The sequence below is a fragment of the Cebidichthys violaceus genome, unplaced genomic scaffold, assembly GCF_023349555.1.
Source record: "Cebidichthys violaceus isolate CVI_PGR_0920_01 unplaced genomic scaffold, fCebVio1.0.p SCAF_10, whole genome shotgun sequence".
NCBI lineage: Eukaryota > Metazoa > Chordata > Actinopteri > Perciformes > Stichaeidae > Cebidichthys > Cebidichthys violaceus.
The window spans coordinates 816,902-842,500 of record NW_027176263.1 but is presented as its reverse complement, the minus strand read 5'-3'; the positions used below and the strand labels follow the sequence as shown (position 1 = coordinate 842,500).

Here is a 25,599-nt window from a genome sequence, read left to right as displayed (position 1 = left end):
GCAGAGGTTTTGTGTGAGGTTTGTACTGTAGATGGAGGTTGGTTTTTTGGGGGGGTCTATGTGTGTGTGTGTGTGTGTGTGTGTGTGTGTGTGTGTGAGGGAAAGAGAGAGGGTAAGAGAGACAGAGTGGAAAGGAGACCTTTCAAGTAGCGTTGGCATAAATTCTCCAGCTGCTCAGTTCCTTTCTGAGGAGCTGAGGTGTTTATCTCCAGAAAATGAACAGCTTTGCCCAGAAGACCACAGATGCTTCTGTGCATCCTTTGAGTTTGTGCGTGTTTTTAATGTGTGTGTGTGTGTTACAACTGTCTGTCCAACTTTGTCTGTTATTTGTTGCTTTATAATAGTTTTGCCTCCAGATGATCAAATAAGCATAGTAGTTAACATAAAGCTAATAACTTTCTGTATTTTAGAAAGTCAAGTGTATACAAGATGCAAGTGGACAAATGCAAGCACCAGATGTGTGTTTGTTTTGTTGAAGAAGTGTGTGTGTGTGCAAGACGTGTGCATCATTGAAGTTTAAGTGGGTTGGAAAGAAGTGTGTGTGTGTGTGTGTGTGCCACAACTGGGTGTCTCTGCTTCTCTCTGTGTGTGTGTGTGTGTGTGTGTGTGTGTGTGTGTGTGTGTGTGTGCGTGTCACTGTATTTGTTGTACTGTACCAGTGCTGGCAGGACTCCAACTACCACAGCACCAGCCGTGAGCAGAGGGTGGCACATGTTGGCATGGTGCCCAACTGTAGGCAGGCCCATTATCTCTCATTAGCAAAAAAAAAAAACTCATTATACAAAAAACACTCTAACCAAGAGAGAGAGCATTTATCTGCTGCCTGACCTTGAGAGAGTTCCCATTGCTTTTCATGTTGCTGCACGCACACACACACACACACACACACACACACACACACACACACACACACACACACACACCTCATGGGTGCCACAAATAGTGTGCTCCATTGTTGTAGATGGAGTGTAACTTGAGTTTGCCCTTGTTTTGGAGTGTGTAGGGTACACTCAGAAGTCTTTGCAGTAGAAAGGGGTTTTAGATCTTAAAAACACTGCTCTGTTTAGGTTAAGATGGATGTTCTTCCAGATCCCTCAAGGAAACATATGGGCATCTAACTCAAAACAAAACAAAAGACACGGGGGTGATCGTTTGGGAGCCAAACAGGTTTCATTATTATGATCTCTTCACGGCTTACACTGAGTAAGTATATTTCAAAGTGCAAACTTTAAAATCCCTACTTGCTTCTCTGGATAGCTGAGGATTTGTGAATATTTGAATATGATCTTTGGTTCACCTCCGTTACGGCTCTTTAGTGTTTTCTGCTAACGTGTAAATATTGTACAGTTCCACAGGATTAACACTGTTTTAGTGAAGATCTTTGGGGTTTAAATCAAGAGAATTTCTGTCCTGAGGAACCAACATTTTCAGTGTTTTCATTTTATGTTTAAAATCAGAACTATTACTGATAAACTATATGATCCTCTTATGTGCAGTTAACCAGATTTATAATTTCTGGATTTAAAACTGTAGAAATCTAAAAACTGAACTTCAGTTCAGTCTTCTCTTGTCTTCTTCAGAGCAGAGGGAAGCTTGGCCCTGTTTATAACCCATTATATTCATCATCATTAAATACAGTTAACGTGTCTACAAATCCTGATGCATGGCTGGCCTTCTGCTACAGATGATGGTCTCACGCACACACACGCACGCACACATGCACACACGCACACAAAATCAAACCCACACACATTTCATTTCAACAGATGTTGAACAGCACCGTTAATGGAAAGTCAATGGGGAGGAACAATGTTAGCAAACAACTGCATTGTTCCTGCTAATGCATGGATGTGCATTTACATTTAGATACGCACACACACACACACACACACACACACACACACACACACACACACACACACACACACACACAGACTGGTAGGCATTAGTTCTGCACCATGATCATCGCTCATTTGGTTGATTCTCTAGTTGACCATGTTTCCTCTCTGTTGAACAAATAGGCATTTATGTTAATTGAAAACACCTTAGCGCCTTCAAAAACCTGGTTAAATTAGTGCACTAGCCATCCAATAGGAGAATCTGTGACCAATATTTTATGTAATTAATTGTTACTACTATTGCGTTAGTTTCAGTTAATTGTTTAATTGTTTGCTATATTTATGTATGCATATATGTATGTATTACAGTTGGATAGTGAAGCATTTTCAGTCTGGCTTATACTAGACGGAATAGTAGCAATAGAAATATGACTGATACAAATGATACCTTTGCTTCTAACCTGATGTTAATTAAATATAAAGTGATTAGGGCTGTAAATGATGACTTTCTTTATTGATTAATCTGATCATTTTCTTCAGGCATTAATCAAGAAAATCGGATACATTTTTTTTTTTGATTAATGCCTGTTAAAAGTCCCCTTCGTTCAAAGCGACATGTTCAGATGGCTTGTTTTATTTGGCCACCACTTCCACTCCCATGATATTCAGTTTATTATCACATATGACCAATATGATATTTTGGCTTAGAAAATTTCTAAAATGATAAATGGATTATCAAAATGTTTTCTGATTAGTTTTCTGTCAAAACCACTTATTTTTTTCATTTCTAAATTGAACCCTCCAAACATGGAAGAACACTGGATTTCAATAAAAAAGGAAATATAAAGGACCATGTCTCAGTCATTTTCATCCAATCAAACAGTAATGTGTGTCAGAAGCAGTGGATGGGATACAGTAGGTGTTGGTAATGTTGCTTCCCTGAACTTTGTCTTGTTGTGTGTTGTAAACTCAGAGATGAGTGGACAGAGGCCATCCAGATGGTGGCTGACAAGCTGCAGAGACAAGAGGAGGAAAGATTTCAGTGCAGCCCCACCTCCAACATCGACAACATGGTGGAGGAGGAGATGGACATCTCCACCACACACCACAAACGCAAGGTAACACCAGACAACAGGAGGCGCACACATACATACCAACACATACGCACTCTCGCACACTAAATACTCCAAATACAGAATTGATTCCAGCTGTGATATCGCTGTTTCTTATCATTGTTTAAAGACGAGTCACAGGCTTGTGTCAACTAATGACATAGCTTCTGTAACAACAAGGGTGTGAATTGTTTTATTCCAATTTCAAGCCAAGTAAAAGCATTCATGCAAATGTAAATGTTGTTTTTATCAAAGGCAAAGGCTATACTTGGGTAAATTGTCTACGAGATACATAAAGTAAACCACTGTTCATTACACCTCACACCATAAAGGTTTTGAGGGGGTTAAGTTGAGCATAAGTTCATTAATGTCAGTAGAAATACATTTTTCAATGTATATCTTGTTATATATCAAAGTGGTTGTTCAAGGGGAAGTTTTGATCTGACAGTAGCACTAGACGAAATATCAGAGGGTCAATAGGATAGTTAGATGTCATCCAAGAGGGACCATTAACATTACTACTGAATGTGATGGCGTTGTGACCAACAGAGCCAAGGACTAAACAAACACTGTCATGATTAGGATCTGTCGCTTTTGAAACTTTGTACTTTTTTGATCGAAATGTATCCGGAGCACTAAGTATTGATGTCTATCAAGTACTGAAGGTTGGCATCAGCTGTCAGGTTAGACTAGTAATCTTGTTGACTTGATCATTTCCTGATTTAAATTTTAAATTATGCAAAATTAGGCTTTATTTGTATTTAGTTCTTGGCTGCTTGTGTTCAGATAACATTTGGCATTTGGGAAGTGTGGCTTCTGATGAAAAAATTAATGAAAAAAGGATTTTGTGGAAAACTATGATTACATTCCTCAAAGCGAGGTATTTGTACTTACATATATTGTATTGACAGTATTATTGAAACAATTCAAACAAAACACTGCTCTATACTATTAGTTGGACATTAAGACATTGAAACCCATCAACTATTATAACTCGTAGCGTAGATGAATTGCTGACATTCTGCGTTTCCCTCCCCAAGACAATGAGCGACTTCGACTACCTGAAGCTGCTGGGAAAGGGAACCTTTGGAAAGGTAATTCTTGTCCGAGAAAAGGCCAGCGGGAAATACTACGCCATGAAAATCCTTAAAAAAGAAATCATCATCGCCAAGGTTAGTCTGGCTGACTGTTCGTCTACTGATCGTGCTTTACATCTTTTTTTTACTGTGTCTTAAATAAAACTCAAATGTATTCAGTTTTTCATTCTGACTACATTTAATTTTGAGGACAATGTCAGTGTCTGATGTTTTTATTGCATTTCATGGAGTGCTCTTCAACTGTGTTCTTATTCATTTGGCTGATTGAAAATGTTTTAACGGTGTCTGTGCAGGATGAAGTGGCCCACACACTCACAGAAAGCAGAGTACTGAAAAACACCCGACACCCCTTCCTCACTGTAAGTACCTCATATACACACACACACACACGCACACGCACACGCACACACAAACGCAAACGGTTTAGATTCAGACATCTGTGTTCATGCAAATGTTCCGACATCTGTAAGAGCGCATATCGCATACGCAGACAGCATATTGATCCTATACATACCTGAGTCTCTTGAGGCTAATTATGAGTTAGACACCCAATTGTTGTACATTAACGACCGCATCTGTTAGCTTTACACTGTGTCTTTGATGTACACAAACACTGCTGCTCATTTCCATCACACTCCCTGTAAAAGCACACACACATAAATGAACGTACACACGCACTGTTGTGAGAGCAATCACATCTGAGTTTACCTCTGTCACATCTGCAGCCGCAAAGAGACTCCGACCAACTGTTCTTTTGTTTAGCAGCTTCCTCCCTCGAAAAAGAAAACACCTATTTGCCTGGAATAGGCAACATTTTTCACACTGTTTGAAGCTATGAATGATCATGTTTTGCTGCTCCTGCTGTTTTAGCGCGGATGGGAGCAGACTTCTTGCTGCGTACAAAATGGTTCTCTCATTCACTTCACTGTGCTCTGTGTAAGGATTGTCTATAGAAGCCAACTACATAATGTGTTATTTAGAAAATAAAAAATATTCAAGTTATACCTCTGCACAGAAATATAAGAGAGAACTATTGTGTCAGTAAATGCATTATAATAATTAACCCTTGGTTTGTAACAATCACTTGTGCACTACTTTTCCCTCTGCACTGTGGGATAGTTTGAGTCCACTATATATTGTGAGATTTAATAATCTGGCTACATAAGGGCAAATTGTGTGTGTGTGTGTGTGTGTGTGTGTGTGTGTGTGTGTGTGTGTGTGTGTGTGTGTGTGTGTGTGTGTGTGTGTGTGTGTGTGTGTGTGTGTGTGTGTGTGTGTGTGTGTGTGTGTGTGTGGTTCTCGTTTCAGTCATTGAAGTATTCATTCCAGACTAAAGACCGCCTCTGTTTCGTAATGGAGTATGTGAATGGAGGAGAGGTAAGACACACGCGCACACACACACACACACACACACACTTTCATGATGGTTGTGCCGTATGTGGTTACCCATCTTTGTGTTACTGCTTTAAACAGACAGTTAAACCACATCTCCACAGCACCAACTGACATCGATTTAGCACCTATTCCACTGTGTGCTCTAATCTGTGTAAAAACAGATCAAAATGGCTACACATTTCTTTGCTCTTTTGTTTACATCTTTTTGCGTAAAAATGTATTTAAAATATGAATTATATATCACGGTTATTACAAGTTTTTTTAATAATAATAATGTATCACTTTCCGTTTCCAAAATACTGTATTCCAAATTAGGTTTTTTTATATATGATTTCAAAGAATGTTTCTTAAACAATCGCCTGTTGTTGTTGTTTTTTTAATGTCTCACAGATAAATAAACATTTTTTACATGGTGAGATATAGTGTAAGTGGAGATGTGTGAAGTTTGACTGTTCGATTGCTTTCTAACAGTTAATTTGCCAACCAACTGGCCTCTCGCTTTCCTTCTCGTCTCTCTTATTCGCTCCATCTCTCAACTGCTCGTGTCTATTTATGAACACACCTACGGGGCAGATATAGCCAGAGTGACAGTCGGAGACGAAATGAGTTTGGATTCCCCCACTTTTCCATTTCTCAGATTTTTAATCGGGCCATTTTTGCAATCTTGGTTCATTCCCTCAGTGTAACTATCACCTGCTCCCCTCCCAGATAGTTAGGCAGTTCAGCCAGTGCCAGGCCTGAGCAAAACACACACACACACACACACACACACACACACACACACACACACACACACACACACACACACACACACACACACACACACACACAGAGAAAACACCAGCAAACACTCACATACTTAGACAAACACACACAGCAAATTTTTACCTCAACGGACAAATTGTGACCACACATGCCTCACAAACAACCACACACACACACACTCTCACACACACACACACACACACACACACACACACACACACACACACACACACACACACACACACACACACACACACACAACCCATTACAAACCTGCCACAGTCACAGCTGCCAGTACACTGATGAAGGCCCACCTGTCGTGTTACCCCCTCTCACCGCACCCCGCCCCACACACACACACACACACACACACACACACACACACACACACACACACACACACAAACATTACACACGGACACCATTTGAGCAAGGTGGTCTGTGAGCATCACTCCAGCGGCCATATGCAAACCTCCCTGAACAATTAATGGGTAGATGTGCGCCCCTTGGCCTCATGGGTAATTTGTACAACTTGACTGGTGCGCCGCAGCAGGCTGGTGTCATTTTGGTGCCACATGTGTAGCTGTGTGACAGTGACAACTTGACAACTGACGGCTAGGGAGAGAGTGAGAGTGAGAGAGATGAAGGGAATGTGAGGTGAGCGACTAAAAAGGCAAGATGGAGGAAAAAACGGAAGGTCGCGCCATCTAGTGAAGAAAACGAGTTGCGTACTCTTTTTAAGTAAGAAAGTGAGCTTCCTGCCAAAAACAGGAAGATGGATATGAGGATTGAGCAAATGAAGATAGAGGCTCAGGGGGCAAGGCCAGTTAGGCCACTAATGAGTGCTGCACTGGAGGCAGTTGAAATGGGTGGGGGGAGTGTTGGCGGCGGCGGCAGCGGCGGTCGGCCTGTCTTTAACTAGACTGGTGTATTGATTAAACCCTTGATTTGGCCCCCGTTGCCGAACTCCACGCCAGCACCGTGCCAACCTCGCCCAGAGGGTAACGTGGAAGAGGTATGCGAGTGTGTGTGCATGGTGAGGGGGGCTGCTAGATGAGGCGCCAGCTGCCGAGCGCCTCCACCCGCCCTCCTCCGAGACCCCCCCCCAACCCCCCTCTACCCAGCCCCTCACCATGCGCACCCCTTACACACTACCCCCCCTCGCTCACCCTCCCCTCCGCTATCTATCATCTCAATATGGTGCGGGCAGCCAGTTTGTGTTGTGCTAATTTCCTCCAATAAATCAGTAATTATTGCTGTGCCGTCCCTGCTGTCTCTCTCTCTCTCTCTCTCTCTCTCTCTCTCTCTCTCTCTCTCTCTCTCTCTCTCCCTACCCCCCGCCCTCTCTGTCTCTCCCTCTCTCTCGCCCTCCCTTTTCCTCCCTCCTTCTCCCGCAGCTGTTTTTCCATTTGTCAAGAGAGCGGGTGTTTTCCGAGGAGCGCACGCGCTTCTACGGCGCCGAGATCGTCTCGGCTCTAGACTACCTGCATTCAGCCAAGATTGTGTACCGGGACCTCAAGGTAAACAGAAACAGAGAGGGGAGGCTGGTTGGGGGGCATGAATTAGAGGGATCAGATATTTGAGGGAAAACTTTTTTTTGTAGCCCCCCCACCTTGTGTTCCACAGTTTGTTGTTTTTTTTTCATCCAGGAGGAGAGGAGTGGCTCAGGATGTGTGGTAATTAAAGAGAGAGACAGGGACAAGCTCACACAGACATGAAGCGGTAAAGCAGTGGAGACAGGCAAGGAAGGAGAGAGGAAGGGATGGGGTGCTGTTGCCACAGAGGTAGAGAGGTAGATGGCTCTGTCTGAGCGTCTGCCTGGCAGCCTTGGCCCCAGCCCTGCTTCCAGCCGCCAAGAAAACAGAAAGGAGAAAAAGCAGACAGAGAGTGAGAAAAACACTTCAGCCATTAAAATTAAAAGGTTGAGTGGCTCCAGTACACGCCTGAAGTTTATTTCCCTCCTCTGCATTTGTGTGCGTCTGTCTGAGTGTGTGTACTGCCACTGTGTGGGGTAATGCGATATGGTTTTCATTGACCTTACCGTACAGACAAAGTATTAAAGCAAAGAGAAGCTGTAAAGTGTTGATTCTCAGCCACGAATGATGAGAAGGAAAGTGGTGGTGAAGAGGAGAAGGAAGTTGTATTGCGGGATGTGATGTGTGTTTTGTTTACCTTCCAGTTGGAAAACCTGATGCTGGATAAAGATGGCCATATCAAGATCACAGATTTCGGCCTCTGCAAGGAGGGCATCACAGACGCTGCTACCATGAAGACCTTCTGTGGCACGCCCGAATACCTCGCACCTGAGGTAACCTTTTAGTTTTCTTTTTTCTCTGTTTTGATTTCTCTCTTGCTTATCCATTTCCTTGCTTTACCTTTATCCTCTTAAGATGTTTCTATCATAATACTGAATATATTTTTTACCTCTTTCATCATTTCTACTTCTTCATTCTTCCTCTCCCCTCTTGCTTTGATCTTCACCACCAATTACCCATCTTTACAATATGTAGTCCTATAGCGCAGCTAGTTAAGAGTGCAATAATAGAATAACCTTCAATTTCTGGGTGTTTAACAACCGAAAGTAAGGTATGAAGTATAATGTCAAATATATTGTCCAAGCATCTACAACTACTGACAATCCAAGGAAAAGTAATTTAGGATAAAATATGAGCATCAAATCAAAAGGCACCTCTCTCAGAATCAATTCACATTATTGTCACTGACTACTACAATATATATGTTGTACATTATGGTAGCTTCATGCAATATGTACAGGGACAACCATCTACTGTCAGGTCAGGGTTAGAGTTAGGGTGAGTTATGTGGCATCAGTTTATCATCTGCTTACCAAATACAATGATATTCAATAAACAAGATAGTAAAATACAAAATAAATTGAATAGATGCGTTAGATGATATTCTGCTCTACTCTTACACACATAGGAATCTGATTACATACAGGACGGGTATTTTGGTTAAATTATGTGAAGTGTGCATTGATGACCACAAACACAATGTAGATGCTATAATGTAATATAATCAACTGATAAATCTCAGGGACTGTGTGTTAAATTCTGTAAACTAAGCAGATTGACTTTGTAATACATGACAACGCATCTGAGGCATCTACACATGCATCGTACCCTTAAGTCATGAAGTGATGTACTTTCTCACCGCCTCCGTACCCATAATACCCTGATGTTTGAAACCTTCTTACAGTGGAATTTATGCATGTACATTTTAATTTGCAGATTTCACAGGCGAACACTTTCCATAATATCAGGGTGAACAGTAAATATGCAGCTTATTCGTGTGAATGAGGGTGATGGTTGGATTGGAAAAGGGCACAGCACAGTGCTTACACACGCACGCACACACACACACACACACACACACACACACACACACACACACACACACGTACACACAACCAAATAACTACATTCTTGTAATAGCTTTTTGCAGCCATCCGCTGTCCAGCCATCAGCGCTGCTTCACTTGAAGGCCAGCAGATCAACTGGCGAGAGCGTTACAGGACTGTGGGTGGTGGAGATGTAGATGTGGAGATGAAGGCAGGAGGAGAGAGGCATAGTGTATATCCCACTTGAAAAAGTATGGAGGACAATTTGGCGCAGCATTTTGTGCTTTTTTTTAGAGTCCCTTCCTTTGCGTGCCAAAAGCTGATTGGAGGCTGTTGGTTATTTTTCACAGGATGTGCGTCTGTGTGCATTTATGTGTGTGCGCGTGTGTGCTGTGTGTGTGATTGCAGTAGAAAGTGCAGGCTAAAGCGAGGCAGATGGCGGCAGATGGGCGAGGTTGGAGGAAGGTGCTCGGAAAAAACCTGGAAATCTACACTACCGCCGCCGCCACTCACCCGCCCGCACGCTCTGCTCGCCCGCCCGCGTGTAAAAATAACACAGTTTGCTCGGAGCCAAGTTACAGAGATGCAAAGTAGCCGGGATAAAAAAGAGAGAGGGGTAGGTGGGGGTTGAAGACAGAGGAAGATGAGAAGGGAGAGAAAATATTTCAGGGTTACAGGAGTGAAATTCAGACAGTTCCCATGTTTGCCGTCACTGCAAAGGGCAGATGAGAAGTGAATATAGAGGGTTTGTGACTGCTGCGTGTCCGAAGAAACTCATACACAGATACTTCAGCAACACAACGCTGTAGAGTGAATTACTCTTCGAATGATTGTTTGAAGGATTGTCATAAATACAGAAAGATTAATGAACAATAAGCAGTGGGAAAGTCAAGTCAAAAACAGAATCGGAGAAAACACATGTAGAGTGTTCGTCACTATTTTCTTAATTAAGTGTTAACGGGGATGGATTTAGACTTTTCCTATCTCTTTTTTTGTTTTTATTGTGATTCTTATTTTTTTTTTTTACTGTAACTGCATTTTTCATAAACCTAGCAGCACAGTCAGCCGTTAGTAAAACATTCAACATGAACATGAACATGAATCATCTCCAAATGATGACATGATAGAAGGTCTCTGTGTGACATCAACATATGTGAGTGTATGTTAACTGTGCCCAGTATATGAGGTGTGTGTTTGTGTTCCCAGTAGCCTGCTGGGTATCTGGGCTGGTACAGCCACAGGCTGTGTGTGCCCGTCCCGTCCCATCTAGTCCTGTCCAGGCTGCCAAAGCCCCTGCCCCGCAAGCAGCATCTAGTTGCCACATGGCTGCCCCATAGGGACCAGGACAGGACAAGACCTTCTTTCTAACGGCTGCTTTTAATCAGAGCTTTTCTCTTCTTTTTCCTCTGCTTTCTTCTCCCTTTCTTCTTTTCTTCTCTTGTCTCTTGCTGATTTATCTAATGCGTTACCTCTAATGCCTTGTCCTATTTATTTGTCCTGTCTGTTTCTAAAATATACACATAATCACACATACTGTACACTTTCTCTCACACACACACAACACACACACACAGTCCCATGCCTCCATGCCTAAGGCTGTGGGGCAGCATTCTGGCTCTGTGTGGATTAATCTGCTCCCTGCCTGCAACCGAGCTGCCACCACTTTCTTTGGTCCCAGGACACACACACACACACACACACACACACACACACACACACACACACACACACACACACACACACACACACACACACACACACACACACACTGTCTTACACTGACATGCATATACATATACATGCCCAACTGGACTGCTTGCTTCAGTATACATTTCTGTACCTTTTTGTACAAAGACTACACACAGCCCTGTAGATCTGCATTGAAAACCGCCTTGAAAGTTGCTCTGAATTTCATAAACCGCACACTGTGTGTGTGTGTGTGTGTGTGTGTGTGTGTGTGTGTGTGTGTGTGTGTGTGTGTGTGTGTGTGTGTGTGTGTGTGTGTCCCTCCTCAAGCTGCAGAGAATGAAACACCAAGCATTTCCTAGTTTGCCTCACTCTCAAAACTTTATGAATTTGATGAGAACGGATAAATATTCCATCTGCTGTGTGTGTGTGTGTGTGTGTGTGTGTGTGCGTGCGCTTGACAGTCTCCCAGCAGTCTAAGCCAGTGTTATCCCTTCAGCCGTACCAATCAATAGTATATCTGGAGCTGGCGGCGCTTCGTTCCCCCAGCTTTTCTCTGCAGCTGCCAACAGGGTGACCAGCGTAATGCACACACACACACACACACACACACACACACACACACACACACACACACACACACACACACACACACACACACACACACACACACACACACACACACACACACACACAGTATAGCACTCATACCTCTTTTATTCACTTCCCGGCACATGTTGACTTGCACACACTGAAGCAGCCGCCTGCATCATTAGCAGTTTAGTGTGGAGTGTGTGAGCTCAGTCAGTTAATGACCAGCTTTCGGTAGCATTGAGCTGCTGTGGAAACTCACAGGCAGCTGTTTGGTGTTTTCTCTTAGCTGGTCTCATTGCACAATGACATTTAGCTGTACATAATCTACAGCTGGGGTTATACAACAGAACCTCACCTGCACCTGTGGTGATTGTAAATTACAACAAGTCATTTACAGAATTGTGGGCTTTAACCAGCAGTATTGCTGATCTGCAATATCAACATAACATTAAATTCTTATCACTGACAAGTGCCCAAAAGCAATTACTAAGCGTCTGATTGCTGATGGTATCGCTTTGATTATATGATATGTATTTATTAGAAGTGGCATCGTATAGATTAATTCAGAAATATCACGCTCATGGGTATTCACCTCCATAAAACTGGCAGTTTTTAATCCAAAGCTAAAGATTTTATAAACTCAAACCACCTTCTCATCTTTTGATACGATTGAAATGTTCATGTGCCTAAAATCTGAGGTTCAAAGCTTCCAAGCGTATGTCAGCTTAGAGCACAAGTACTTAAATATTAGGATACATTTCAGTATGCTTCTGTGTTTTTTCTTAGTTTGTGTCATCAATCTCACTACTGGTAATGACATATATTAGTTCAGTCAGTGTATGGCATTTATTTAAAAAAGAATCCTTTGATATTATTATGACATTTGCTGTATAGTTTTGAAATGTAATTTGTAATAGTCCAAACATGTTTCTGTGAGTACAGTATGTTTTTGCATGTTTGCATTCATGTATTTGTGCCTGTTAGCGTCCACCCTGCCTGGTCCATTATTAACAGTGAGTGAGATGTTGTTATTATTGGCGAGATGTATAACATATGCTGTTCTGGCTGCTCTCCAGCTATGTCTGTCTGTCTGTCTGTCTGTCTCTCACACATGCACACTCTCATGCATACACACTCGTATGTTAAAAAGCTTATTTTGTTAATTAAGGCCTCAAAAGCACAGGAAATACCTCTCTTCCTGCATCTGCCTCCCTTTTCCTCTTCCTCGCTCTTCCAGAGGTGAGCGAACAGGCGCATGAGTGGATGAAAGAGAAGGAACAAGCAAGGGAAGACATGATTAGAGGACTGAGGAGGCAGGATAAGACGGGATGGAGAGGACAGCGCAAGGAGAGCAGGCAGGGAATAAGAGCAGGAAGGCAGCCCAGACATAAGACTTTGATACGGGAGTGACTTCTTTCACAGAAGCTCTTTCCCAACCACACACACAAACACACACACACTCTCACACTCACACAACACAGCAGCTTACAGTACAGTACCTGTGCTAGCCAGCTTGGAGGTCGGGCTGGCCCTGACCCATGTTGCGGGCTGTTCCTGCCTTTTCCATCCAGGGACGTTCCTCTCTGTCCCTGCCAGGAGAAGGATCAGTGTGCCAGGGAGAGCTGGCAGGGACCAGAGGGGGCATCTGGTGGGCCACGCCAGCTCACTGACTCCCTTACTGTAACAGGGGCCTCTGAGGACCTGCCATCCCGTGATGTTTTCCTCTGTATGTGTGTGTCCGTGTATGGAGAGAGAGAGGGGGGGCTAACACCTCAGCCAGTGTTATCTGTGCTACCACTTCTGTTCTTCTCAGACAACTTTTATGTTTTTTTTTTAATTTTTTATTATTTGTCCCTTGAGCAAAATGGCATATTGACTCTCCTTTGCTGTTTTTCCTCGCTCATCTGCCTCTTCATTGAATACCTTGGGCAGTCTTTCTTGTCCAATAAAATAAATGCAGAAATGCAGAATAAAAGCAGATGTCCATAAAACAAATGGTCCCGTTTAAAAAAACATTGTGTATCTGTCTCTCTCGACACTCTTTAGGTCCTGGAGGACAATGACTACGGTCGGGCGGTGGACTGGTGGGGTTTGGGTGTGGTGACGTATGAGATGATGTGCGGCCGACTGCCGTTCTACAACCAGGACCACGAGAAGCTGTTTGAGCTCATCCTCATGGAAGACATCAAGTTCCCGCGCACTCTGTCGTCTGATGCCAAGTCCCTGCTGTCAGGCCTGCTCATCAAAGACCCCAACAAAAGGTTTGCATGTGGTTTAGTGAGCAGATGAACTCGGAGTAAATACATGCAGGAGTTTTTCCCACTTTTATTGTTATTTTGCTAGAGAAAGTAATAAATACCTCAATCACTTTTGATGACTTCTATAAGTGAGCTTGTTGCATCGACTTATCTCACTTTGTTATATTTTAACATTCCTTTCCTGTTCTCCTGTTCACTAGGCTTGGTGGAGGACCAGATGATGCTAAAGAAATAATGAGACACAGTTTCTTCTCTGGCGTCGATTGGCAGGATGTATATGATAAAAAGGTATGAAGCAACATTACGGTAAACATAAGTTTGCACCATGTACTGTGCCATTGTTTCATATGGTCTAGTAAAGCGTGACAGGATATGATGGTCGAAAAATAACTTGCCATAAAGCAGTAGTCATTTAACTCCCTATTATGATGTGTGACCTTTATCCTGGATGTCCATCATATGTTTACTTGTATAACACCACCGAGTAAGAATCAGGTTCTGTCCTAAAACAAAACAAAAGTTAAAACATAAATGCAATACATATTCGCTTGAAGCACACATCACAGTTTTATGCTTCCTTTGATAAAAATGTCTAATTGGATGAAATGATAAAATGAGGACATTTTGGATGGACATGAATGTAAAATGCAACTCGACTGGTTGGCAGAGAATTGTACTATGACTTGTTATTACTTTTTTTATGACATATTATGGCATACTTTATCATGACTTTTATGACTACTCCTATGACAAACTATAATATGACTTCTTTATGACTTTGTAGGCATACTATGCTATGGTATTTTTTTTTATGACTTTTTATATAAAAAAAAATTTGGACATACTATAGTATAACTTTTAAAAAAAATGTTTAAACATTTTTATTTTTATGACATACTAAACTATCACATTTTTATGAATTTTTATGACATACTAAACTATCACATTTTTAGGATTTTTTATGACATACTATACTATGACATTTTTATGAATTTGTATGACATACTATACTATGACATTTTTATGACATTCTAAACTATCACATTTTTATGGATTTTTATGACATTTATATGACATTTTTATGACATACTAAACTATCACATTTGTATGACTTTTTATTACATACTATACTATGACATTTTTATGAATTTTTATGATATACTAAACTATCACATTTTTATGAATTGTTATGACATACTATACTATGACATTTTTATGATTTTTTATGACATACTAAACTATCACATTTTTATGATTTTTTATGACATACTATACTATGACATTTCTATGAATTTTTATGACATACTATACTATGACATTTTTATGACATACTAAACTATCACATTTTTATGATTTTTTATGACATATTATACTATGACATTTCTATGAATTTTTATGACATACTATTCTATGACATTTTTATGATTTTTTATGACATACTAAACTATGACATTTTAATGATTTTTTATGACATACTATACTATCACATTTTTATGAATTTTTATGACATTTTAATGATTTCTTATGACATACTATACTATGACATTTTTATGAATTTTTAATGACATACTATACTATGACATTTCTATGAATGTTTATGACATACTATACTATGACATTTTTATGACATTCTAAACTATCACATTTTTATGAATTTTTATGCCATTTTTATGAATTTTTATGACATACTAAACTATCACATTTGTATGACTTTTTATGACATACTATACTATGACATTTCTATGACTTTTTATGACATACTATACTATGACATTTTTATGACATACTAAACTATCAAATTTTTATGAATTTCTATGACATACTATACTATGACATTTTTATGAGTTTTTATGACATACTATACTATCACATTTTTATGAATTTTTATGACAAACTATACTATGACATTTTTATGAATTTTTATGACAAACTATACTATGACATTTTTATGAATTGTTATGACATTTTTATGAATTTTTATGACATACTATACTATGGCATTTTTATGACATACTAAACTATCACATTTTAATGATTTTTTTATGAGATACTATACTATGACATTTTTATGAATTTTTATGACATACTATACTATGACATTTTTATGAATTTTTATGACAAACTATACTATGACATTTTTATGAATTTTTATGACAAACTATACTATGACATTTTTATGAATTTTTATGAAATTTTTATGAATTTTTATGACATACTAAACTATCACATTTTTATGATTTTTTTTATGACATACTATACTATGACATTTTTATGAATTTTTATGACATACTAAACTATCACATTTTTATGAATTTTTATGACATACTATACTATGACATTTTTATGACATTCTAAACTATCACATTTTAATGATTTTTTTATGACATACTATACTATGACATTTTTATGACATACTAAACTATCACATTTTTATGATTTTTTATGACATACTATACTATGACATTTTTATGAATTTTTATGACATACTAAACTATGACATTTCTATGAATTTTTATGACATACTATACTATGACATTTTTATGACATACTAAACTATCACATTTTTATGATTTTTTATGACATACTGTACTATGACATTTTTATGAATTTTTTATGACATTCTAAACTATCACATTTTTATGAATTTCTATGACATACTAAACTATCACATTTTTATGATTTTTTTTATGACATACTATACTATGACATTTTTATGAATTTTTATGACATACTAAACTATCACATTTTTATGAATTTTTATGACATACTATACTATGACATTTTTATGACATTCTAAACTATCACATTTTAATGATTTTTTTATGACATACTATACTATGACATTTTTATGACATACTAAACTATCACATTTTTATGATTTTTTATGACATACTATACTATGACATTTTTATGAATTTTTATGACATACTAAACTATGACATTTCTATGAATTTTTATGACATACTATACTATGACATTTTTATGACATACTAAACTATCACATTTTTATGATTTTTTATGACATACTGTACTATGACATTTTTATGAATTTTTTATGACATTCTAAACTATCACATTTTTATGAATTTCTATGACATACTATACTATGACATTTGTATGAGTTTTTATGATATACTATACTATGACATTTTTATGACATACTAAACTATCACATTTTTATGAATTTCTATGACATACTATACTATGACATTTCTATGAATTTTTATGACATACTATACTGTCACATTTTTATGATTTTTTATGATATACTAAACTATCACATTTTTATGATTTTTTTATGACATACTATACTATGACATTTCTATGAATTTTTATGACATACTATACTGTCACATTTTTATGACATACTATACTATGACATTTTTATGAATTTTTATGACAAACTATACTATGACATTTTTATGAATTTTATGACATACTAAACTATCACATTTTTATGATTTTTTATGACATACTATACTATGACATTTTTATGAATTTTTATGACAAACTACTATGACATTTTTATGAATTTTTATGACATTTTTATGAATTTTTATGACATACTATACTATGACATTTTTATGAATTTCTTATGACATACTAAACTATCACATTTTAATGATTTTTTTATGACATACTATACTATGACATTTCTATGAATTTTTATGATATACTAAACTATCACATTTTTATGATTTTTTATGATATACTATTCTATGACATTTCTATGAATTTTTATGACATACTATACTATGACATTTTTATGACATACTAAACTATCACATTTTTATGATTTTTTTATGACATACTATACTATGACATTTTTATGATTTTTTATGATATACTAAACTATCACATTTTTATGATTTTTTATGATATACTATTCTATGACATTTCTATGAATTTGTATGACATACTATACTGTCACATTTTTATGACATACTATACTATCACATTTTTATGAATTTTTATAACATACTACATTTTTATGAATTTTTATGACAAACTATACTATGAAATTTTTATGAATTTTATGACATACTAAACTATCCCATTTTTATGATTTTTTATGACATACTATACTATGACATTTTTATGAATTTTTATGACATACTATACTATGACATTTTTATGATTTTTTATGACAAACTATACTATGACATTTTTATGAATTTTTATGACAAACTATACTATGACATTTTTATGAATTTCTATGACATTTTTATGAATTTTTATGAATTTTTATGACATACTAAACTATCACATTTTAATGATTTTTTGATGACATACTATACTATGACATTTCTATGAATTTTTATGACATACTATACTATGACATTTTTATGACATACTATACTATGACATTTTTATGACATACTAAACTATCACATTTTTATGACATACTATAATTGGACTTTTTAATGGATTAGTATGACAAACTATACTATGAAATTTTTATGAATTTTATGACATACTAAACTATCACATTTTTATGATTTTTTATGACATACTATACTATGACATTTTTATGAATTTTTATGACATACTATACTATGACATTTTTATGATTTTTTATGACAAACTATACTATGACATTTTTATGAATTTTTATGACAAACTATACTATGACATTTTTATGAATTTTTATGACATTTTTATGAATTTTTATGACATACTATACTATGACATTTTTATGAATTTCTTATGACATACTATACTATGACATTTTTATGACATACTATACTATGACATTTTTATGACATATTATACTATGACATTTTTATGACATACTAAACTATCACATTTTTATGACATACTATAATTGGACTTTTTAATGGATTTGTATGTCAAACTATACTATGACATTTTTATGACTTTTGATGACATACTATACTATGACATTTTGTATGCTAAGACTTTTATTGACATGTTTTGTGACATACACTATGACTTTAATGTTGCGTTTATGTGGTAGGCTGCATAACCATTGGTCCAATGGGGTGCTCCAACTCCAGGAAGTTTTGAGACATCCAGAGTTTGGTGACTTTTCGCTCTGTTGTTCGGAAGTGTTATTGTACAACGTAATCTTTCCTCTTTGTGTCGTCCTCACGTCTCTGCCCCAGATGGTCCCTCCCTTCAAGCCTCAGGTGACGTCGGAGACAGACACCAGATACTTTGATGAGGAGTTTACAGCCCAGACCATCACAATCACTCCACCAGAGAAATGTAAGCGTTTACTGTTTCTCACTCTTTCTCACACGTCTACGTACAAACATATGCCCACATTAAAACCCAGGGAAATCTCACTTTAATTTTTTACATTGCCGACGATATTCTCAGTGGAGAGAAAAATATAGAAATAAACATAGTAACAGAAGAAGTAAAGGCTCTGGTTTGGAGCGTGTTTGTGTTTAGTGTTGGGTTAAATATGACATGATACTGTGAAAATAGTCACAACCCACCAAACAATGTATGTGTTTGAGTTAATATACGTGGAATAATTTCTGCAGGGAACAATGAATGTTGTTAATAAAACTGTAGTATTTTATAAATTGTAATAAATCAGTTGTGCAGCTGCAGTCGGTAGATTTGTTTGCCTAGCATCTGATAATGATCAAATTCAGCTTTTTTTTCTTTTTTTCACTTTGATTACTTTAATAATTGCCGTTTTAAGCAATTCATCAGTACTCGTGTTCTTTCTTTAGGTGAGATATTCAACTTGAAATAACTGGGGTAACAAACACTCTAAAAGTGCTGCTGTTTATTCAAGTGTCTCTGTAATAGTCCTCAGGCCACTTGCAGCGCTTCACAGGCTTTTGAAATAAAGACACCAGCTTCTAAATGTTGAACACTGAATTATGCATGAGTGTAACCGACGTGTTTCTCTGCGCTAATGTGAGGTTCCACTTGTTCTGTAGGTCGCACATCAGTTAGTAAGCCGGAGATTAAAGACACACTTGTTAATTGAATCTTGTTCCGTTTAAATCTACAGTACAACAACTTCCCAAACACAATGCTTTGTAAGGTTTGATTATACTTTGAGATAAAATCAACCTAGAAACGTGTTTCCTATTTGAATCGTATGTATTCATTTTAACTGAATAATTACTTTTAAGTGTAACTAATAATGTCATTAATTACTTCTGAATCCACGTGTTTCTTTAGTCGACGAGGACGGGATGGACTGTCTGGATAACGAGAGAAGACCGCACTTCCCACAGTTCTCCTACTCTGCCAGTGGCCGGGAATGACCTGTCCATCACGGTGACATCATCACAGCTGGTCTCTGAGGTCATCAGTGTGGGACAAAAAAGACCCACAGCTTTGGCCCTCCCCAGAAAGACTTGAAGGATTTTGCCCTTCTCCTTCTCTCCTCCTCTTCCTCTCTTTTTCACCTCTGCAGTCTGCTTCTCTGTTTATTTAAATTTTGTGAATCCCTTGCTAGAGAGAACTTCCAGGTAAAATCACTTTAGAATCCTACGCTGCAACCCTAGGTGATCCGAAACTGTGATGTGATCAGTTACTATGTAATGTCCCTTTATAGACAGGAGCATCACCGGTGGCCTGCTGTGCTTTGACATGTGTCGGTCCTGCCTGTGAACCAGTTAGACAACAGCTGATGCATTAAGGATACGTTTTTGTGGCTTTGTATCTGTGAAATAGCATTTAAGACAGTCAAACCTAAACTGCCGTTGCTGGTTGTATCTCAGGCTTTTGCAAACAGATGGATACTCTCAGATATCAGAGAGGCACTCGGGTCTGATTTCAAATCCTCTCTAAATAATTCTGGGATGGATTGAGGCTGCCTGGCATTGAGGGAGCAGTTGTCACCAGTGAGCAGAATCCTACACAGCTCATGTTGTCGAGTAGGATTTGACTCAGGTTTTGCTCAGTGCAATTCATCATTGTTGTTGCTGCTATTTCAACTACTACTAAAGGTACTACTACTACTACTACTACTACTACTACTACTACTAGTACTACTATATTTCTACTATTAAAACCCGGTGCTACACTACTAGCTTAATGCTGCAGATCATTATACAGGCGCCAGCAACACATCAACCACCTGTATTAACGTCAATGCTTGTACAGTTGCAGAACAGGTGTTGCTTTTACTCCTAATGTACTGCTATTACACATCAACTCTGTTGATTTAAGACGACTGAAAGGATGACCTGTGTGTGTGACTGTGTGTGAATGTGTGTGTGGTCCTATTAATGGTTTGTGTTTAAGAGCGCACCTCAAAGCACAGCAGTTCAGAAGGATGAAGCTCCAGAACAATGAGCTTTACTACGTTACCCACAATGCAGTGCGAGTTGGTTGATATAACCATCACAAGGAGGTGAAGATGAGAGGAAAGCAGTTGGTTTGAATGCCCCCTCCTTCCCCAACCTTCAGTCCCTCTGAGTTTAATTCTCTTCTGTCCCAAAAGGGAACACAAAAGCGAAATGATGAGCTTTACTGTGACATGTCGTCGTCACGGCTTCGGGAACCACACGGCTGTACCTCTCCGTCTTTGTGCAGGAAAGTGAGACTGCAGCAGGAACAGATTCACCACAGAGTGAAAACACAAGTCCAAGATGGCAGGTTGGGCACTGTTGATGACAATAGAGAGTGAGTACAGGTGAAAAAAAAAAAGCTCCAAAATGATGACAAATTTATAATGTTATAACTTATGACGTATTGATGACTTAGGTAACGGCTGACTTCCTGTTTCCTGTGAGATTATTATGAAGGATTTTTATTAAAAAAGACATTATGGTCTACCAGGAGGTACGCATCGACAGTTATGGGTTTACACAAATAGCAGCAATGGCTATAATATATATATGTTCTATTTATTGTTCTACTCATCAGTTTTATATTTAACTTTTTCTATTGTTATTACATTATTCTAGAAAAAAAAACTATTTCTTAGGGCTGAGAGAAGGAAAAAAAAAGGTCCCTCAAGAAACAAAAATGGCTGAAGAATGTAGGAGGGAAAGCAGATAGTGTTCCTGCTCCATTGTTTATTTGAATGATGTTTTTGTGTTGTTTTGTGACCAAAATGTGACAGCCGAGAGGTGACGGGACACGTTAAAGACAGATGGTAGTGTACTGTGAGCTAAAAGAAGGTCAAAAATATATTTATAGAATCCCCTTTTCTTAATCCAAATCATCCCACAGGTGTTTATGAGGGCTTGATTGGTTATTGACACAAAACGTTCCTCATATTTCATCTGATCACAGGTGTGTGTAGGTGAAGAAAGTCAGAAAGACAAAGTGGAAGTTGAGCAGAAAGTGCAGCACAGAAGGCTAAATGTAAAGTGGTAAGATTGGAAAAGAGTCGGTACGTAAGAGCTACTTTTTACTGTAAGTGTGTCGAGTCAGAGAAGAGGAGAAAGAGGAATAATAGTGTTTGGTTATGAAATGGGAGTTTGTAAGGTCAGACACACCTCTGTCTTTAACGAGCGCCGTCATTTCTCTGGTCTGGACTTTGTTTGTTTGTAGTCATGTCTTCCAGTCTGACCAACAAGATTTAAAATCCCCTCAATCTCTCTGTCTTCAAACACCAGTAAGCCTTATGGTTTAAATCAGAATACATCCAGCACTTCAGAGTAAGACAAAATCACCAGATGTGAGGAAATATATTTCTAAAAATGTGAAATTTCAACTGCATCCTAAAAAAAAACCATGTCAAATACCATGTGGAGGAAGTCACCTTTAATATTTGGATGACACCGATTTAAAGAGAGCACCAGGGGATGTGCTCGGATTAGACGGAGGAAGTTGTTTTCCAATATTTATTTGAATGTTTTCACCATTGATGGATAACTTGAATTTCTTTTCTATTTAATTTATTCAATGTCATTTTGTTTTGGAGTTTAGCAGTAAGGGGGTGTAGTCGTGTTTCACTCTGCAGTTTAAGTCTTTAGATATTTTGTTCTAAAAATAAATCCTTTTGCTTTTCTTTACAAATATTTCTTATACGATAAATTACCTGTTTCTCCGCTGCTCTTAAGTCCATATGCTTTACACTTGCACATCCATTAAATTGCTATTCGCTGGCAAAGGCGCTTTATGGCAGGAAGTAGAAAAGGATGGCGCCGGCCTGTACGCCGTCGTCCTCTGTCCGCACTAACCAGTCCTGAGTCAAAGTGGCACTCAGAACTCTTATGAAAAATACTTCTCTGTGATCGATTGAGTCTGTCTGGCAAAGCTGAAGCAGCCGAATAGTTCAAAATGAGTACAGTTCCCACCCAGCTGGCACCCTTGACAGGCTCAAGGGAACGCTCACAAGTATTTGGAAAGAACTCGGCTTTGATTTGACCCAGGTCTGCGAGCGACGGAGGAGTTCTAGCTGTATGTGCGCGCTTTCCGCTAAAATCATTAGAAACCAGAGTTCATAAAAAAAAAAAAAAATACTTGATAGCTTTGGCCACAGCACTTTCACACGCGCAATTTTTAATATGATTCAGAGGATTCTGATTAAACCCTGCTTTAAAGGAAGATTTGTAGCTTCGTTATTTTATCAGCACATCTTCCCTCCACATACGACCGATAGCTTTCATGTTGCTCTGATGTCTTTGGTTAGCGAGACCTGGGTGATTGTGTCCCACATGCCAGAGAGGAGTCGGCGCTCACACTCAGTGGAAATGTTCAGTAACTTGGTCAGTCTCCGTGAACTAAAATGTTTAGAAATATCTACTGATGTCACTGACTCCTCCTCCTTGTTTTAAAAAATGTTCCCCTCCCTTGGGTCTCTGACTCTCCTCGTTAAATCCTTCTTTACACTATGAAGTTCATTTAGCTGCCAGATGCTGATTCTAAGGTCAGAGATCATATAAGTAATACATGTTTTCCTTCAACTACTGTAAGTGGAGAAGCTGGAACTTAGTAATTCTTTTCATCAATGTGGGTTTCCCTGAAAGACTATGAATGAACGTGTCAGTGATTTCTTTAACTTTAAGCCTCCTCACAGCTTTACTGATGCCCTCGACTGGTGTGAACCGACAGTATGAGAGATCTGTGACGCTGCACCGACAGTGTTCACTCTTAAAGCTGCTGCTGTTTGTACTGTACATCTATCACACGACACATCCGACTCCAATAATATTTGAATAATATGTAAAAATCCTTTCAAAGACCTCAGCTGCTCTGTATTGATCTTGCCTGTTGTTAATGAACCGTCGGCGTTGGCCAAAAATCACAAACCTCATTCAGCCGGCGTTTAATGCAGATAATAAGTAAATGGCTCCAGTGTTTGGAAGGATTTCTGAAAGTATTTGACCTCAGTGTCTGCAACAGAATTCCTCCCCTCTCCTTCTCTAGTACTAGACTACTACCATCATGATTATTAACACGAACAAGCATGAGGTGCATTTATTTATAAATAGCAGACAAAAAACGGCAAACATGTACAAATAATACAAAGTGTAATTGAGTCAATTTCATGTCCATCTACTGTAGCTTTACAGCTGTGTGAGATGTTTGTGGACGGCTGCCAGCTGTTCTCAGAGTGGGCCATGTTTCCCTGAAGCACTGTTATGCTGACTTCAGCTCTCCTCACTGACGTGTCGGCGGAGCAGAACTGATATCGACTCTGAGACGGTGTGAGGAAACTCAGCAGATCGATCAAACGGCCTTTTTCTGTCCCTCATGCTGTCAGGATGCAGTGCTGTTGGCCAGTGAGGCCTCGAGGATGTGAAAACAACAAATTACCATCAACATGAAGCTGTTTTTTACACTGTACATCCTTAGTATTTTTACACAATGTATATGATAGGGATGCACATTATTTTCCTTCTTACGGACGGCTTCAATAAAGCACTATGTCAATCTGCTGCGATGGTGTCGACTTTTTATTTGCTGTGTGGTTCAAAAATACTATTAATCTTCTAAACTTTTAAATGAAAATATTAAGAAAGAAACAAAAAAGGAGATTCACTTTTATTAAAATGATAATGCAGCATGTTCCAAAAGCTCATTTTAGTTTGAGTGACTAAAAAAAGTTTAAAAAAAAAAGCAAGCTGAACACAACATCCCAGTTCCTCTAAACAGTCAACATATCACAGTAACAGTCTATAGCCAATATAGTAATAAATAAAATGGAGACCTGATTTTCAGTTCTGTTAACTAAACATGAAGTGTACACAGTGTACTTTAAAACTAAAAGGATGAACACACTTGTCCTCCTGGGTAAAAAAACAACACCAATAACAATTTGATGTGTTCTTGTCAACAAAAGATTTCCAACTTCAGATCCAGATCCAAACAGACAGACGGAGGAAACCGGCAGGACAGACTCATGTGGACACGGTATTGACTCGTCTCTAGAAAGACACAAACACATTCAATGAGACACACACACACACACACACACACACACACACACACACACACACACACACACACACACACACACACACACACACACACAATCGCTCTGATAATGACTCGATATGAACAGATTCTAGACATGTTTTTGAGGACCAGATCAAATCATTA

General features: G+C 38.4%; 2 protein-coding genes across 3 annotated transcripts in view; one reads left to right on the top strand and one right to left on the bottom strand.

Annotated features, from left to right (window-relative positions):
- akt3a (v-akt murine thymoma viral oncogene homolog 3a) overlaps positions 1-24,935 on the top strand; it is a 54,978-nt gene extending 30,043 nt beyond the window's left edge. For both annotated transcript variants that reach the window (XM_068719543.1, XM_068719549.1), the window contains exons 5-14: positions 2,812-2,956; positions 3,991-4,122; positions 4,341-4,406; positions 5,356-5,424; positions 7,605-7,727; positions 8,387-8,515; positions 13,895-14,109; positions 14,307-14,394; positions 19,233-19,335; positions 20,275-24,935. In XM_068719543.1, the coding sequence (XP_068575644.1) occupies positions 2,812-2,956; positions 3,991-4,122; positions 4,341-4,406; positions 5,356-5,424; positions 7,605-7,727; positions 8,387-8,515; positions 13,895-14,109; positions 14,307-14,394; positions 19,233-19,335; positions 20,275-20,360 (1,156 nt within the window). In that variant the 3' untranslated portion in view covers positions 20,361-24,935. The remainder of the gene's footprint in view (positions 1-2,811; positions 2,957-3,990; positions 4,123-4,340; positions 4,407-5,355; positions 5,425-7,604; positions 7,728-8,386; positions 8,516-13,894; positions 14,110-14,306; positions 14,395-19,232; positions 19,336-20,274) is intronic.
- Positions 24,460-25,599, bottom strand: part of sdccag8 (SHH signaling and ciliogenesis regulator sdccag8) — a 43,928-nt gene continuing 42,788 nt past the window's right edge. The window contains exon 18 of the mRNA XM_068719531.1: positions 24,460-25,424. Within this exon, the coding sequence (XP_068575632.1) occupies positions 25,398-25,424 (27 nt within the window). The 3' untranslated portion in view covers positions 24,460-25,397. The remainder of the gene's footprint in view (positions 25,425-25,599) is intronic.